Source organism: Mugil cephalus, chromosome 2 (assembly GCF_022458985.1).
Source record: "Mugil cephalus isolate CIBA_MC_2020 chromosome 2, CIBA_Mcephalus_1.1, whole genome shotgun sequence".
NCBI lineage: Eukaryota > Metazoa > Chordata > Actinopteri > Mugiliformes > Mugilidae > Mugil > Mugil cephalus.
The window spans coordinates 4043734-4062663 of record NC_061771.1 but is presented as its reverse complement, the minus strand read 5'-3'; the positions used below and the strand labels follow the sequence as shown (position 1 = coordinate 4062663).

The window sequence follows — 18930 nt, the reverse complement described above, 5'->3', positions numbered from 1 at the left end:
TAAGCTGGGACAAGGACTGTAGTCAGAAAGTCGAATTTAGAGCATAGCACGATTAAGCTCTGCATGTAAACACACTGAGAAATATTATATTTGCTGCTGATGCTTATGCTCATTTGTTAAAGTGGGGTCTTTCAAGCAAGAAATCTTATCTCATCTTCTACTGCCACTTACTCTACTTGAGTGATTTTAATTAGTCATAATTATTAGTTTTGCACATTCTGTATACATCTTCTGTCACTGGTTTCAAGTAATTAAACAAAATAAAATGTGTATCATTTCACTGTGGTGGACAGTGGAGAACTTGGTAGCATCCTCTTTTAAAACCCCTCTCAGAACTATTTTATCTCACATTTTAACCATTAACTTCAACTATTAACTTAAAGCTTGTTGTATTCTGTTATAATGTTAATATTCTGTGACTGAGAAGGTTGAGCACACATTTACAACATTTACAGAAAGCGCTTGTCATCACAAAGGGAAGTCACAGTTGCAGACTAAGTGAGAGTGTATCCGAGTCAGGAGACAAAAAACACACTCAAACATGACCACAACTAGAAATGTAAAATGACACCGTATTTTCAGATAATATATGCGTCAGTAATGTAAAAAAAAAAAAAAAAAAAAAAAAAACAAGAAGAAAAAAGTGTGATTTCCTGCGCAAACAGTTGATGGAAATATGTTCTTCAGAAGCCAGTGAGACAAAAACTACACTGAGTGATACCAGGATGTTGTATTATACTTCTGTCTCATAGGCCACTCCAAAACTCTGGGGAGACTTTGCTGTAGAAAACATCAATGTTTGCATGTTATATAAAGGATAATAAGTGTAATCTTTTGATACCCTGTGCACTCTGCAAATCAGAAACAATTAGACAACTTTTTATGATTTTATTTATAATTTCTTGCGGGGTTAAAATTAACTTTTATCTTTTACTTTGAAATGAAAGGGTCTTGGCACATGTTATGTTTTCTTCTAAGACCTTCTCATTCTGTATGAAATGTTCGAAATGAGATGTTGAAATGAAAGGACTGAACGTGCTCCCAGTCAACATTAATGCAGTGACCATAAGTACCAGCAGAGGTCCCAGTGCAGCAGTTACAAAACATGTCTACTTCATTTATCAGGACTAAACACACTGCCCAGGGGAAAGCACCAAAACATTTGTTTGTGTTGATGACATCTTGCTGAAAATGTTTCCATGTCCTGTGATAGGTGGTTCTGCACGATGTACAATTGTGATGCAGGATTCAAATGGCATCAGTCAAGTGGCAGTAGAAATAGTGGAGTGTAAATCCATCTGTGCTGTGGTTTTGTCTTCCCCCTTCGTCTTTTCACTGATTTGTTAAAAACTATGCCATGCTCTTCAGATAAGAGATAGCTGCAATAAGAAAACCAACACCTGGAGAAATGTAGAAAATTTGGTATAAATAACATAATTGAATTTCAAAATATCACTAGACTGCATATTGTTCTGCATGTTTAATTATAATATATATGTTCAATGTGTCAGACTGCTCATTTCAGAAAAGAGCACAATTGATATTAGAAAGATTTCTGCCTGTGCTTTTTAGTTTATAGACCACCTCGCATGGAAGACTCTGCTCAGACCTTCTCTCTATCTTTGTGACTTTAAAGACCTCATAAGGAGGAATCAAAGCTTCTCTCTCTGACTCCCCGAGCTTAGAGTACAACGAGATGTCTGCTCCGTAGCATGTCATTATCTCAAAGCACGTTTTATCTCCAAATCTGTCAACACTAGGGTACTGACCCAACGAGCTGGAGGTGAAGGAGCCAAAACGAATCTCCTTGTTGCGAACATTTTGGCTGAAGTAGCTGTTGACTCTGCGGTATCCAGTGAGACATCCCTCACCTTTAGGTCTGCGAGAGTTGAGAGTTTGAAGGGCGTCCGTGAGAAAAAAGTGCAGTGAATGATATCTGAATGTGGTCTTGTAGTCGAGCCTCTGGGTTCAAACTGCGTTATTGAAATCAAGATAGATATTTGGTTTGTCAAGTGTATAAACATAGATAGCCATGATCTGTTTCTTCCCCAGAGCGCTAGAAGGTTTTCTTCCCTTTCTATGCCTAAATCTTTTGTTGTAGTATTTCTCTGCGTCACTCCAGGCCAGTGTGAAATTTTTGTCTTTGTTTTTCTCATTCATCAAGTACTCATTCTTCACTCTGTTCTCCATCTTCTCTCTACAACACATGTACATGTCATCTACAGAGTTTGGAGCCATATCCAGTGGGACTTGAATATTTGAGCCAGGTTTTGCCACGTTCTGCAAAAACAGTAGATACAAGAACAAAAACAGAAAAAAAAACATTCAGTGATAAAGACAAACAAATAGCTGTATACTGATACACTTGATATAAGCCACCACCCAGCTCCCACTACCTTTGCAATTCCTATAGAAGCTCCATATGCCATAAGCACTGTGGCCCAAACTGCCATCACCATCTTTAATCCTGGACATAAAACACAGTTCTGTGATTGTCAGTGTAAATCACATCTCTTTGTTGACTTTCAGTGTTACTGAATATTTAACATATAAAGATCAACAATGTAACGTGATAGGTCGGATTTAGTGATAAAACGGCAAACTGGTAAATCACCTTTGCAACTATTCAGTCAACTGGACTAAAGCATTTTCACATTTTAATCTAAGTTCATCTGGAATCTGATCAAACCCCGGAGGAAATTAAGACTTTCGTTTACATACCACAGTTCAGTCCTCACATCATATCACCTTTAGTGACTTGTTCAGATGGGAGCTCCTGCGTGTCTTTAGCCAGCTGCAGCTTCTTCCAATCAGGGGCGGGACTTCATTGAACACCACTTTTTTGATTGGAACGAACTGCATGCAGCTGTCCAGTTGTTCCTACATTACAAATACTCTAAAACTGCATTTAATTACTCAATTAGTATTGGACCCATGTTTTTGTTGTTGTTGTTGTTGTTGTTGTTGTTGTTTTGTTTTGTTTGTTTTTGTTTTTTTGAAAATAATAAAAAATATTTGAAACAACAGTTAGTGAATCTCTGTAAATGTACCACTACATAAACCAAGTGCCTGGAAAACATCATATGGTGCTTTAGATTCAGGACAGCACAGAAAAAGAAAATATAAATACAATTGCAGATATAGACTTAATGTCTGTACAGAGATGAGAATGACCTCATTTTGACCAATTTGAATGATTGACCATCATTTAAGAATTACCTTATTTTGATCACATTAATCAACAAAATCAAAATTGTGAATTAGTCTGAATTTATTTTGCAGAGCAAACTGCTTTTGAATTTGTTATTACTTACAAAACATGTACAAAGTCTTTCAGTGGATCAACTCACAAGATCAGTCGTCCCGTTGTCACATCATCAGGTCTCTTTTATTTGCTGATCAAGTCAACATTACTGCAGTGACTGCCAGCACCAGCAGAGGTGCCAGCACCACAGCCACAAAACACTTCTGCTTGCGTTTTATCAGGACTAAAGAACTTATTATCAACAGTGTCCCGCATGCTGACATCAGCCCAACACTGTATTGCCACTGTGTTGAACCAATTCCAAAATATGCCGCCATCAGTCTTTGGTTCAGTCGACAGTTGACATCCCCCTTTGGTGTTTTGGTACTCTGTAGCTTGTAGACCACACTGCACCATGGCTCGCTGGTCACAACGTCTGTGACTTTGAAAACCTCATAGGGAGGAATGAGCACCTGTTCCTTTTGTTTTATGTAGGAGTAGTATGTTATATCAGCACCAAAGCAGGTGTAGATCTCAAAACAGGAAACATTGCCGTTGAACACCAATGAGTGCTTGTTTGACGCTGCCCAGGTGAAAGCACCAAAACGCATGTTTGTGTTGATGACATCTCGCTTAAAGTGCTTCCATGTCCTGTGATAGGTGGTTCTGCACGACGTCTCATTGTGACGCAGGATTTGAATGGCATCAGTCAAGTAGTAGTAGAAGTAGTGGAACTTAAATCCACCTGTGCTGTATTTGTGTTTTCCCCTTTTCACTGCTTGGTTGAAGTCTTGTCGGATGCGATTTGCTTTTGAGAACATGTGTAAAACTATGGCATGGTCTTCTGTCAGGTGCATGTTCAAAGGTTTCTTTGCTTCTCTTTCAGATAAAGCCCAGGCAAAACTGAATTTTCTATTGTAGTGCCACTCAAACACACCAAACATGTCAATCATAGAGGCTGCTGCAGACCTGCAACCATCAAACATGTCATCAATGGAATATGGAGCCATGTCCAGAGGTAAACCGCCAAACTGTGACAGATAAGAGACAGCTGCAATGAGCAAAAATCAACAATAGAAGAAATGCAGAAAGATGCTGTGCATATTGTCCCAAACATTATTATGACTGATAATACGAGTTTCATGTCTGTGTGACTGGAACATATTTAAAAAGGACTATGATCCCACCTCACTCTTAGGCCGCTTCAGTATCTGAAATGGGTCAGCATATGAAAGGACCGCCACCACCAGCAGGACGCACAGCATGGCCCAGTTTCTCAGTTTCTCAGACTTCATACTTGAGTGAAAAAGATACCAAGTATCACGGATGTACCAAAGACTTATTATTTTGTTTTCATGCACATTCAGAGTGTATGGCGATGCCTCAGCTCGGCGGTTGTTATGTAACAAACGGTAAAAACGGTGGAAATACGGTATTCTTTCTTCCCTCTTTGACCTACCTTACTGACGCTCTCCAGCAACTCCAGGAAATGGTGATGCCTGATTGTTTTGGCCCACCTTTGTCCTTCCGAGGGTGTTTAATAGCGCCATAAACAAAGTTTCAGCAGTGTTAAAAGCGCTGTTGCAGAACTGTGTTTCCGTCAGGAAGCTCCACCTCACTGGATCAACAGGTACAACTGCATGACACACACAGACATGTGCACACACACGCACACTTATGTTCTTTTTTGTGTTTGCTGAAGAGCTGAAAAAGCAGCACCTAAAGCTTTACTTTTATTATTTTAACTTAATATTATTTTTTTCTACCAATTGTTCTCTCAGTTCGCTGTGTGTATCCATTAAATGAGGGTAAACAAACCTTTGCTTCATACTGGCTCTGTCATATCTTTGCATCGCTCGGGGAGGTTTACATGTGGTAGTACTTGCAAATCCGGTTTAGTCACGAGGTCAGGCAAAGACAAACAAAGGTAAGTCACATAGTTGGAAAACACAGGAAGCAAGCTGTATGAAACAGGAGACACATTTTTTCTCTAACAGAAGGTCTGATAGTGACAGCTCGTTGTTTCTAATACACAGGCCACTCTTCACCACAGTGCTGCTTACGATGTGGTAAGTTAGAAAGCATTATATCTGCTCATTAGTTTTCAGAATGTAATGTGTTTTCACACACAGAGACATTGTTAGCTCCAGTGTCACTGATTACTGATTGAAGGGAAGAGTAGCAATAACTAATTTCATGAATATGTTTAATGTAGAGCTCAGATTTTTTATTTGAGTGGGGGGAAGGGGAGAACCACTACTCCACTCCTCCTGCCATTGTTGTTTAGGTTTGTGTCCTGCGTGGTATTACACGTGAGCTGTCCTCATGCTGCAAATGTGACTTGTGGCATACGTGTTGTCACTCCACGAGATGCATGTAACGCACAGTAACTTGGATAAATTCTTTTAATGTGATTTTTGATGATTTGACGATCTGATTTACTGGTTTGGAAATAGTAACACGTTAGATTACTTGTTAGTGACAAAAAGTAGTCAGATTACAGTAAGGCATTATCACTGGTAAATGTATTTTTTTTTTTTTTTTTTAAAAGTCAGCTCATTTGAAGATGGACATTTACAAGGTTGGATTCACACTTGAAGCCAGCCTTAAGTGGTCGTTTGCGGACATGAATCGGTTATTGTTATACAACTCTGGCATTTAGTATTCGGTTCTCTCTCACACTCCCACTGGCTAAGAAGAAAACCCTGTTTTCTTTGTGCAGAGGTATTTTTTAAATGTAGCCTTTTCTATATGCTAAAGCCATTTGTCCAGGTTTGTTAGGTCTCTGAAAACGTGTCATCTTAAAAACTAGGGTGAAGACTGTCATGGACAGGGAAAACTAATCTTGTGGCTTGTGAGACAGAATGCGTGCCATTATCTCTTCTATTTACATGAGGTGATTTTGTTCACTGGTAGATGTGGCTGAAATAGCCCTGGTTCTAACATGATCTTTGAAATGTTTACACATAAATGCCCCATTACCCTTCAACATGAGGAACAGAGGCTTCAGAATGTGCTATAGAGTTCCCTGCTACATAGACCACACCCATAAATGATGCAGACCCACAAAACTGAGACAGCAGGATATGTTTGTCAGCCTTTTGACAGGCCAAAATGGGGTCAGGGTAATACTGATGCCTGTTGGTTTGGCATGCTCTTGACAATGCCTCCCTTGTGCTTTTGCATTTGCATGTGGACAGTGTGGATGATACCTCAGTACATGTGGACTGTGTAGCTGCACAGATGCTTGTGTTGTCACAGGCTGTGACGTGGTATCTTTGAATTATCCCACAGTGTGTATTCACTGAGCAGATAACACACAGTACGATACAGACTGTCACTGTCAGAGCTATCACCTCACATCAAACCAAATGACTCTGATCTGACAGATGTTCTCTTTTCCAGATGCATCATGCCTTCCTGGGAGAAGCAAGCCTGCCAGAAGATAGCCATATCTCGTGCCATCATTTTTATTGTTCTTTTGGTGGGATTGCTGATTTTGGTTGTCGTATATCTGTCAGTCAGCTGGCAGGGTGTGATTGGGGAGGTTCGTAACACTTAAAATAATTACAATTTATAGATTTGACATAAAGTTGATGCTGAAGCTCAAAATTCCTGTATGTTGTTGGATCTCTGTCATCTCTGATGGCTGCGCAGAGGTCCTGGCTTCCTGCAGTTTATTTTGTGTTTGTCGCCATCTAGTGGACATGTTATTAAGGACATGTTTCTCCTCATTTCAGAGTTCCACTCAGGATGTGACCTACGACCCCACCGACAACAGCCTCGGTGACGACACGTTTGAGGGCTGCAAATCTAGAGCTACAGTTGTAACTGATGAAGACATAATGCAGAGATGGGACACCTGCAGTAGAACCTTCACTCAGGCCTGGAGCAATGCAAAGCAAAATGTTAGTGAGCCAATGCACGAGTACATGGAGAAACGTCATTCATTTGCTTTATACATGTACACAAATATTATGCTGCAATCTGTTAAACAGATGTCTGCATCTGCAGAAAGAAATGTGAAACAAAAGGCAACTTTTGAGCCACACTCCCTATATTCATCCCTCAGTGAAGCAATCCAGATACTGAAACACAGTCAGGTGATGTGCCTTAGTACAAGTTACAGAACAGAGACAGTTTTACATCTGAACACCTCTAACAAGCAGGTTCGGTTCAACACATTCATATTAGGTTCTGATGAGCGGAACTTTACTGGGAACGCTTCATGTTTTGAGCTACACTCATGTTTTGGTGCTGACATAACACATTACTCTGCCCTGAAACAGAAGAATCAGGTGCTGATTCCCCCCTACGAGGTTTTTAAAGTCACCCACACCCAAACAGGAACAAAGAGTTGTGAAGTGATCTACAGACTGGAGAGCAACCTGAACTGCGTTTATGACAGAGACAGCAATATGTTGCATCCAATATCACCATTACCAGTGGAGAGATTTTGGCTCATATTTACCATTATTTGTATTGTAATCATATTTATTGTGATACCTTTTGTTATTAGGAAGGTGTTCTATAAGAAGACCACTGTTTACAGACCGTCGTATTTGCAAAGCAGCACTAGCACTAACCCACATTGGGGCGCCTATTAGGCTGATATTTCCTCGTTGTAAAACTTCATACGTGGGAAAACAGGACAATAAGGTTAACATCTGCATACCTGAAATACATTAACATATATTATCCATAATTATGTTGTCATTTTGTAAACGCTTGTATAATTTCTCTAAACTAATAATAAATCCAATCTAAACTAATATTTATTGAAAGTCTCCAGCCCATAATACCTATGGTACCGACAAAATGTGAGAGCCAACACACAAGCACACAGACACACATCATTAATTTCCTTTATAAGTGTCCACAAATATTATGGTGTAAATCTATGAATCAGCCAAGTTTGCAGAAATAAGTATCGAACAAGAGGTGAAAATTTTGTACCACTCAGCTCTAAAGTCTGATTATGAAACACAGTCGACTACAGAGACAGTTTTACACCTGAACATCTCTAAGAAATGGATTCAGTCCCATACTAGGTCCTGACGAGTGGAGTTTTGAGGTTTATTCGTGTGCTTTTGTACTGACGTAATACAGTACCCTGCCACAAAGTCCTTTGATCATTTTCCAGAGAATATGAATGATAACACAAAAACATTTTTTCCACTCATGCTTAGTGGTAGGGTGAAACCATTTATTGTCAAACGACTGTGTTTTTTTTTTTTTTTTTCAAATCATAATGACAACAGAAACTACCCAAACCCCCTGATCAAAAGTTCACATACCCTGGTGATTTTGGCCTGATCACATGCACAGAAGTTGACACAAATGGGTTTGAATGGCTACTAAAGGTAACATCCTCACCTGTGATCTGTGCTTGTAATCAGTGTGTGTGCATAAAAGCTGTGTGAGTTTCAGTGAGTTTTCTTCACAGGAAACTTGGTCAAAGTTGAAGGAAAGATGAATGCAGCACGTTCTCAGCAAATACTGGAGGCAAATTTGCACTCATCAGCCTGGAAGCTGCACATGGGACGTACTTAGACGTTCCAACATGACAACGATCCAAAACAGAAGGCCAAGTCGACCTGTCATTGGCTACAGCAGAACAAAGTGAAGGTTCTGGAGTGGCCATCTCAGTCTCCTGACCTCAATATCACTCAGCCACTCTGGGGAGATCTCAAGCGCGCAGTTCATGCAAGACAGCCTAGGAATTTACAGGAACTCCCGGCTTTTTGCCAAGAAGAATGGGCAACTTTGCCATCTGAGAAAATAAAGAGCCTCACCCACAACTACCACAAAAGACTTGAAGCTGTCATTTATGTTAGAGGGGGCCGTACACGGTATTAAGAACTGCGGTATGCAAACTTTTGATCAGGGTCATTTAGATGTTTTTTGTCATTATGGTTTAAAAATAGAAAACACAGTTGTTTATCAATAAATGGCTTCACTGTCATCATGCCCATAGCATGCTCCCTTATGAGGTCCAGTGTAAGGGCTTTGTGTGTGCAGATGATTGTCGCTTTTAGTGGGCACAGGATGTCTCGTCTCAATAAGTTGATTGGTGCTTTCTTAATGTAATAGTGGTGCTGTTATTATTTTTCCTGATATTTTCATGCGCACCGGTCATGTTACAGGAATTACCTGGGTTGTCCCAGAGAAGCCTACAGTTTTGATGGACTGACCTGAGAGGATAAGCCCCTGTGTCCACCATAAAAGCATATTCTTGATTCGGTATTGTAACAGCAACAGTGGGTTCCTTCTGTGGTTGTGTCGAAATGACCGGTGACATGTCTCACCCCTCTGGCTTTTCTAGATACCCCTATTGGCACTCCCTTGCTGGCCCCACCCACAGATTAATGGGACAATTAACATGACGATGGCCTTTCTGGTCACATCCCCAACACACCACTACTCCATCTTGTTCTGTGTTCAGTTGGGCATGGGATTGTGCATGCCTCCGCATCTGTCGATTGAAACATCTTCCTCTTCCGTGGCGACAGTAGCGTCCTCTTTGTCCTGGCTGCCCTCTATAGGGCTGACCTCTGACTGGCTGAGGCTGATTCACGTGCACATGCCAGTTTTTTGTAGACTTTTCTGTCAGTTCTCTGTCTGTAGTTGACTCAGTTCCCATCAGGGGCCACTGCTTCATTTGTGCTGGCTCCACACGAGTAAGGAGGGGGTCTGCTCATCACTGTTGGTGCAGTGGGCGTGGTCTGTTGTTCGGCTCCTCCTTTGTCTCCTCCTCCTAGGGCAGGCATCCAACACATATTGTCTTGCAGCCTCCCTGAACCATCTGAGCACTTCTCACTCCCTGGCTCGCTTCCCTTCTCTACTGTCTGTTAAATCTTTTCATTTGTAGTATTTTATACTTGATTCAATTTCCTTGCAGCATGCTGTGTTAAAAGTCCCCTTCTCAGGCCACCGCAGAACACCTGATGTTCTCTTGTGCCATTTGTTCATGCATTGTGTAATCTGCTTATCGTGACCTGGATGCTTTCTTATCACTAATTCCGCTGGGATCATCAGTCCCTCCCCTTTTACCACTCCAGCCCCCATAACTCCCTGTTTAACACTTTCCTCTTGCCTCCTAATTTCTGGCTGTCCCTCTTCTGTTATTATTAGTACTATTATTTTATGTACGGTGGTGGCCTGTTTAAGCCTAGGTGTCCCAGTAGGGTTGTACTTCAAGTCCTCGCTTCCGTCGTCAGCTGGAATTTTAGTAAGGTACCCAAATTTGCCAGTTTCCCATTCCACTTTTTTGGGAACCATCTGTATTTGCAACCATGGATTTACTGCCCCCCTTTGTCTCCCAGTTATGGTTAGGTTCTCAGGAATCCCCAGATAGGGTTGCAGAGGCAGTGCTACTATGCTGGATTACAACCTCCCACGGTAGTGCTGGAAACTCCTCTTTAGTCTGAGTTAAGTTTCCAATCTTTGTGATATGCCACAGTTTTTGGTTAATCTCTTGTTCAGTCTGCTAATGCTCTATGCCAATCTCTATTTGTCCGTTCCAGCTAAAATTGTGTCCCGATGCCTTTCGTCTCACAATCTCCTTCTCGTTCAAAATGATCAGTGGTTAATACTTTGCCCTCACTGTCACTTCCTTCATTCTCTGTCTTATTTCACCTTTTTATGATTATTATAAATAATATATATCTTAAGTTAATATATATATAAGTAAATATATAAAACATATAAGTAAATATATCTATGTATTTAATGCTTTACAGACTCTGTTCTTTTCTCACTCCTCCTCCTGTCTTAGACATTTGTGTGTGTGTGTAGTATCACCACTGGTGATACTATCCTGCCTCACCCTGGACAGGAACCTGGCCTCAAACTGGACAGGGTGGGCTTTATAACTCCCCCCCTGGGGCGGTGGCTACAGACACCCTCCTCTCTGAGACAAGACATACAACTGTGCCTGTTTTAAGCTGGTACTGGATTATTACACAACAACCCCTACATGGCCTTCTGAATTCACTTCCCTAACATCAATAGGCTATCAGGAATTTCTTACAGTAATCTCTCAAGTTCACTTCCTCAACATCAAGAGACTATCCGAACTGGTTATGTCAACCTCCCAAATTCACTTCCTCAACATCAAGAGACTGTCCGAAACCTATTGCCCAGTTGTTTTTATCTTTTTCTGATTATTACCAACTTAACAAATCCCTCAGCAAATACCAGTGTGGTCTTCTGAATTCACTTTCCCCACATCAAGAGGTTATCAGGATATGCTCTGTTCTTGTCAGCTATTCCTGATTTATTGCTAGTCTGAATAAGTCATCACTCATTCACTCTTTCCACACCATGATCTGGCTGAGGCATCTGTAACACACACAGACAGTAAGACAGACATACATATAATGCAGGTTTACACTCTGCTGCTCTGAATGCCCCCCATGATTTTAGTGATTTTTGAAAAGGTTAGGTTCAGAGCAGATCATTTTTCGACGAGATTTTGATCTCACCTGGGCAGACCACATTCTCCCCACAAACACCACTTGTACAAATTTGCAGATTTTAAAAAAGGCTCTGCTTCTCTTTTTGGCACCAATGGTGTCGCGGTTGAGTCTGAGGTCCTCCCGGTGATGATTCTCTCTCCATCTGATCTTTGCCCTCCTGGCTTGGCTCGCCAATAAATGTTGTATCAAATTGTATCAATTAGGAGACCTTTGTCAAAAAAAGCCCTTGGCAGTTGTCCAGTTCAGCCTGCTGGAGTCTTCTCTTTGGAGTCTTGAAGAAATCGTCAGGAGTCCACATTCAGAGCATCAGAGTGATCTTTATTGCCAGCAACAAAGGAGAGCACAATTACATTCCACACAAAGTACACCATCCTACTCTGAAGTGGGAATGCCTTTGTTCTCATCTTTTATACTTTTGGGGTCTCACAGGTCACACCTTCTGTCCGTTCCCTACATTCCAGCCCCTCATTTTAGCCAATCACAGCATTGTGGCAGTGAGAGCCTAGTGTTTCACTCTTATGGAGCATCTTGGTTTATTCCAACTACCTTTTTATTTTTTCTAGGTTCATCCACTTGTATTACACCAGTAGCTTCAGAATTCCCCTAGTCTCCCAGTTTTATACAGTCACTCCTGCCTATTTTACCCTTATTTTCTAATCCACTTGTAAGCTTTTTGTTTTTTTTTATTGCAAAGAAACTGTGAATTTTAGCAAGTGTAATAAGTGCAACTATCTTCTACATACACACATGCTCTTGGGAGGAATACAGTAGATATACTTTTGATTTCTGTGCTCTCCCTTTGTGTTCTAGTAGCATATGCCTGGTGAAGGCCCATCATATCATGACATTATAATCAGAGATATCATTGTAATCAATATAACATTATAATCAAACATGACCTCATTGTCATCTGCTTACGTTTTTCATTTATCTTCTTCTTAGCACATTACAGGCTTTAAAATTACACTACACAAGTGTTCTTCTGACTCTTTTGTTTTAGGCTGCTAGAGTTTTCAACGGGAACGTCTTTTGTTTGTTTTTTTTCTCTAGTCTGTTTTCAGAAGACAAGTACAGCAGCCAATAGCAGCAACAAATAACAGACAGGAGAACTATCAGCTAAAATGTTTTCATGATTTTTTCTTGAGTATTGAATTAATTAAAGGACGATCTCTTTGCCACACAATGGTGCCTCATCAATGACTGAATGACCCACAGTGTTTTCATTTACCGGTTGTTGAGTACAAGGAACCTCTTTGTGTTTGACCTCATTGTTCTGTTTTTGAGAAACTATTGTACAGTTTTGGTTTGGATACACCTGTTCACCTGTTTGTGTAGGACTGGGGCTGATTGGGGAAATTAAAAACCCCCCTGCAGTACGTCCGTGGACTGCCTAGGGGTTGTGGACCCCCTTTTGCAGACCTAGTAAATACAAATTGCAAATTGGATATTAAGATAAAACAAGAAGTGCAGGGTGTGGCTAACTTCCCTTGAAAAGGTCAATAAAATGGTCTGCACCGTGTTTATTTCTATCCAGAATGTTTGTCCTTAAAATAACTGTGATTGTGCAATGACAGTACTGAAAAAACGACATTCATGTCTTGAGCCAGTAGGTTTCACTTAATGTCAATGAAAAATACTGTTACTACAACATCGGTAACACTTTCTATGAAGGTTGTATTTATAATGCCCTATGAATGCACTCATAATGTTTTATAAGGTGTCTATAAAGCATTATAATGGTCATTATTACCATGTATACATATTCACAAGTCGTCATAACCAACTTCATGATGCATTATGACAACTGGTTATGAATGATTATAATTTTAATCTGAATAGTGCATTATAAATATGTCAATATCTGCCTATTCACTTGTTCATTTTATGATGCATCATAACTACTTTGCTTTGCTAAATGTGCATAGTGATGCATAATGAGTTTTGACTTCTACTATAGTGCTTTATATCTGTAGTTATAAGTATATGTAATAAAGTTATAATAATGTATACATCTCCCTACAGCACACAGTTATAAACAACTATGCAATATCATAAGTGCTATTTGTCAGCGCTAAGTAAAGTGACGAGAATATGACACTATTATTAACAGATATAAGTTACTATGAGTAATTAAAAGGTGCAATGAACTAAGTCCTGACTCTGGCATCTTAACCCCATATGCACAATGTTAATATCATAGGTGTTATTTGTCAGCTTTAGGTAAATTAGTGCAAATGAGGTGTTGTGGATATAAGACTATTATAAACAAATATGAGGCACAATGAAATGAGAGCCTGGACAGTAAAGACAAAAGGAATGCATTTAGTTCACTAAACACACATAATCAGAATGATTATCAATGTTCTGAGCACATTACACAAACACATGAAACACGTGAAACAGGCCACAAAAGTGGCACGGCGTGGTCCTAGAGATGTGGCTCTTAAAAGTGCCTTTGGGTTGGTGAGGTGATTCAGGGTTAGAGGTCAGGAGATGGTATGACAGCAACTACAAGAAGAACAGAGGCAAATCTTTAGTGCTCTAGCTGGGTTTGTTTTTTATGCAGAAAGGTTTGATTGAAAACACATAAGCAGATCACGTTTTTTTGTTTAAAGCAGCCTAATGAGACATTATGTTACCGCATATCATGCAGACACCGCAGATTACCCGTAGGTGGCTTAAGCTAGCTACACGAAAGTTACCAGACACGGCTAGTTTTACCTCACAAATTAGATCATTTTCATATTCTTGCGTTTAATGATTGAAACCATTCGAAATTATTGCTTTAATATGTAAACGATGTGCTTCATGTAAGCAAAGTAAGACATTAGCTCATAAAACACTAGCAGGACAGTGAGACAACCTACCTGTCCTGGAGAGGACTCAGCGGAGAAAGGGCAGAAAAGCCGCTTTACGACTAGTACACACAGTCAATGCTTTACGACAGTAGGAGGAGCTGTGGACGGAGGTGGGTGGGGTCAGAGGTCAGGGGTCATGGACTAACGAACGACATTTCTACAATAATAATAATATTAATAAAAACGATATTAAAATAATATCTGACGGCATTCAATAAATGCGGACATTTCTAGCGATCCTGTATAAGAGACCGATATAACAAATAACCGTTAATTTTTTTCGAATCTCAAAGTGCCGAATCCTGCAGCAACATTGACGTTACATTAAAAACCGAAATAAGACCATTACAAATCTAGTCTAAATGAAATTAAATCAAACCTCTTCATTGCGCAGTGTCCCACTGACAGTCGTCCTCATAGCACGAAATAACTTCCAATTGAAATGCATCAGTTTGAAATTCGTTTCGAGCGGCATGAAAATGTGAGGAAAATCGGCAGGCACCAAACAATAGATTCATTTTCGTGACAGTTTCACATCCACTGTGACACCGGGTTGGCATTTAACCGCTTCTTTATACAGGATCGCTAGAAATGTCCGCATTTATTGAATGCCGTCAGATATTATTTTGATATCGTTTTTATTAATATTATTATTATTGTAGAAATGTCAGTCTTTAGTCCATGACCCCTGACCTCTGACCCCACCCATCTCCGTCCCCAGCTCCTCCCACTGTCGTAAAGCATTGACTGTATGTACTAGTCGTAAAGCGGCTTTTCTGCCCTTTCTCCGCTGAGTCCTCTCCAGGACAGCTAGGTTGTCTCTCTGTCCTGCTAGTGTTTTGTCAGCTAATGTCTTACTTTGCTTACATGAAGCACATTGTTTATATATTAATGCAATGGTTTTGAATGGTTTCAATCACTAAACGCAAGAATATGACAATGATCTAATTTGTGAGGTAAAACTAGCCGTGTCTGGTAACTTTTGTGTAGCTAGTTTAAGCCACCTACGGGTAATCTGCGCTGCCTGCACGATATGCGGTAACACAATGTCTCATTAGGCTGCTTTAAACAAAGAAAAACGTGATCTGCTTATGTGTTTTCAATCAAACCTTTCTGCATAAAAAACAAACCCAGCTAGAGCACTAAAGATTTGCCTCTGTTCTTCTTGTAGTTGCTGTCATACCATCTCCTGACCTCTAACCCTGAATCACCTCACCAACCCAAAGGCACTTTTAAGAGCCACATCTCTAGGACCACGCCGTGCCACTTTTGTGGCCTGTTTCACGTGTTTCATGTGTTTGTGTAATGTGCTCAGAACATTGATAATCATTCTGATTATGTGTGTTTAGTGAACTAAATGCATTCCTTTTGTCTTTACTGTCCAGGCTCTCATTTCATTGTGCCTCATATTTGTTTATAATAGTCTTATATCCACAACACCTCATTTGCACTAATTTACCTAAAGCTGACAAATAACACCTATGATATTAACATTGTGCATATGGGGTAAAGATGCCAGACTCAGGACTTAGTTCATTGCACCTTTTAATTACTCATAGTAACTTATATCTGTTAATAATAGTGTCATATTCTTGTCACTTTACTTAGCGCTGACAAATAGCACTTATGATATTGCATAGCTGTTTATAACTGTGTGCTGTAGGGAGATGTATACATTATTATAACTTTATTACATATACTTATAGCTACAGATATAAAGCACTATAGGCAAAGTCAAAACTCATTATGCATCACTATACACATTTAGCAAAGCAAAGTAGTTATGATGCATCATAAAATGAACAAGTGAATAGGCAGATATTGACATATTTATAATGCACTATTCAGATTAAAATTATAATCATTCATAACCAGTTGTCATAATGCATCATGAAGTTGGTTATGACGACTTGTGAATATGTATAGATGGTAATAATGACCATTATAATGCTTTATAGACACCTTATAAAACATTATGAGTGCATTCACAGGGCATTATTAATACAACCTTCATAGAAAGTGTTACCACAACATCTAAAAACATCAGTGTTCGCGTACTTTTGTGCATTGTTGCATGAAATTGAAACAGCCATAGATGTCAGTTAAGTATGCAGTCTTTCCGTGTGGTAAAGGCTTATGGTGTCACAGTGCTGAAAGAATGGGGTATTTTTAGGCCCAAGTCATTTGATTGTCATTAGTCATCAGTGCTTCCTCTGTATATCTTGGCAGTATTCCCTATTGTACTTACAGCAGGTTAATGTGGCCATATAACTTCTGTACTCAAGGCCACACAGAAGGCATTCTACGGATGGATCAGTCCCTTGCTGTGTCTTAAGGGGACAGCTTCGCTCTTAAGTGTTTTTGAGCACTGATAAACCCAAGAGTGAATCTATGTCTTTGAGAATTTCCGATATTTTAATCAGACATGACGCTATACTTAAATGAATGTCGACTACATGTTGTAAATCAGATTAAGATCACGAGTACTATTTTTACATCTTGCCACCTACCCCAGTGTTTCATTCTGAAACTGAGGTGTGTCTGCTACGAAGGCCAGCGTGAAGCGGGAGAACTTTGTCACAGGGCGGTGAATTCTAGGACGAATCTCACTCACTCTGCAGGTGAAGTCCACATACATTTAGTTTATGATGAATGACAGGTGATATCCAGTTCTTCTGATGATCCAACGATGATGAAGTGATTCAAAGATCCTGTAAGAGTGTTTATTATTCTGCATGTTGTCCATACAGTCCTCTGAGCAGACCTGATGAGTCTCAAACCTGTCAGGTAGGATACTCCTACTGTCTGCAGAGAGCATATCTTGTCAACGAAATTGCTGCTTGATGACTGTATACGGTTCAGTTAAAGACCATGGCAGAAAACACTGTCACCTTGTCACATATCTATCAACAAATCTTCCCCTACTACGCAAGGCTTTTTAATGCACACACCCAGACCCGCAACATTTTTCACAGATACAGACACATGTACAATGCCTATGTGGCCTTTAGTTTATGAAGTAAACTACAACCACTTGTATTAACAACCCTTTTTTAAAAAATAAAATAAAAAAAGAATGAAATTCATTCAAATGATCACTTTGCTTTTTCTAACTTTATTTTAAATTCAATTCAATTTTATTGTTATTTGTCAATAACAATACAAGTTGTCTCAGGACGCTTTACAAAAAAACAACCTGAAAGAGCAAACCTGAGGGCGACGGTATAGAGGAAAAACTTCCCTTTAACAGGAAGAAACCTTGAGCAGAACCCAGCTCATATGGAGGGACACATCTGCTGAAGGCCAGCCATGTAGAAACAGAGAAGATAGAGAGAAAAGAAGAACAGGAGAAACAAGATAAACAAACATATATCAAGCTGAAGGAAACACCTAGAATCTAACAATACAACACACAGCTGATGATTGATCTTATGTGACAGTGTGAGAGTATAACAGGAATCATGGGCAGGTTGGAGAATTGTTCATCCAGGTAGGAGTGGATAACTGCAAGTCATGAAGACTGATCATGACAGGTTAATGAGACCATGACAGCAGATTTAGTTTCCAGTGAAAAAATTATCCAGTGTAAACTAAAACAGTAGCATATCTATCTATCTATCTATCTATCTATCTATCTATCTATCTATCTATCTATCTATCTATGGGGAGCAACTGGGGGTTCAGTGTCTTGCTCAAGGACACTTCGGCATATAGCACACTCAAGGAATCGAACCGCTAACCCTTCAGTTCTAACTAGAGAATGGAAAGAAAAATCACTGTTTGTGCAGATCAAACTTTTCGTCATCTTTCCTCTTTAAATGTGATCACATTTCTTGGCAAAATCATTAAAATTATGTGCAACAATTGATTACTATAACACATGTCTGCCTCTAATACACTGATTGCAAGTTTTTTTTAATTCGTTGTTCAGCTACTTTGCTTGTCATTCAGTTATGCAGCATGCACATTAGAAATATTGCATGTTCTAGCTACTCAGGTGCAATGTGCATGATAAGATTAGTGGGATTAGCTTTATTGCTAGTAAACAAAAAAGTGATTTTATTTATCTATTTATTTATTATCCAGGTCACTAAATCTTTGGGCTACAAGTGGCAGTGCCTTGGTGGGACATTAAACAGGAGTATCATTACTAGCTGAAGACCATGCTCTACAGTATGAATAAATGTGAAGTTTGTGTTCCTCTTTCAGATGAGAGCTTTCCAGGCAGTGGAGAATCCTACATCCGAGAATGTTGATGGAACCTTAAGAAACCTAACCACATACAGCGCATGACGGGAGACTTGTCTCTCACCTTCAATCTCACTAGCTCCACAGGTAACTTTTATTT

At 39.7% G+C, this 18930-nt stretch overlaps 2 protein-coding genes and 1 pseudogene across 4 annotated transcripts; 1 reads left to right on the top strand and 2 right to left on the bottom strand.

Annotated features, from left to right (window-relative positions):
* Nucleotides 1-874: 874 nt before the first annotated feature.
* LOC125000640 lies at nucleotides 875-3204 on the bottom strand (annotated as a pseudogene).
* A 162-nt stretch (nucleotides 3205-3366) lies between these two features.
* LOC125000633 (T-cell ecto-ADP-ribosyltransferase 1-like) lies at nucleotides 3367-5081 on the bottom strand. The gene is made up of 4 exons (XM_047576226.1): nucleotides 5063-5081; nucleotides 4704-4880; nucleotides 4432-4540; nucleotides 3367-4275 (listed from the first exon to the last, which is right to left on the bottom strand). Exons 3-4 carry the CDS (start codon nucleotides 4537-4539, stop codon nucleotides 3400-3402), a joined length of 984 nt encoding a protein of 327 aa, XP_047432182.1. The 5' UTR covers nucleotide 4540; nucleotides 4704-4880; nucleotides 5063-5081; the 3' UTR covers nucleotides 3367-3399.
* An 88-nt stretch (nucleotides 5082-5169) lies between these two features.
* Nucleotides 5170-18930, top strand: LOC125000997 (ecto-ADP-ribosyltransferase 4-like). Of its 3 annotated transcripts, XM_047576908.1 has the most exons (4): nucleotides 5170-5313; nucleotides 6650-6791; nucleotides 6985-7152; nucleotides 18792-18930. In XM_047576908.1, the coding sequence occupies exons 2-4, from the start codon at nucleotides 6657-6659 to the stop codon at nucleotides 18873-18875; spliced, it is 387 nt and encodes a 128-aa protein (XP_047432864.1). In that variant the 5' UTR covers nucleotides 5170-5313; nucleotides 6650-6656; the 3' UTR covers nucleotides 18876-18930. The 3 variants fall into 3 exon arrangements, with proteins under 3 accessions (XP_047432864.1, XP_047432855.1, XP_047432846.1); XM_047576899.1 differs by lacking the exon at nucleotides 18792-18930 and having other exon boundaries at nucleotides 5171-5313; nucleotides 6650-6728; nucleotides 6985-8016; XM_047576890.1 differs by lacking the exon at nucleotides 18792-18930 and having other exon boundaries at nucleotides 5171-5313; nucleotides 6985-8016.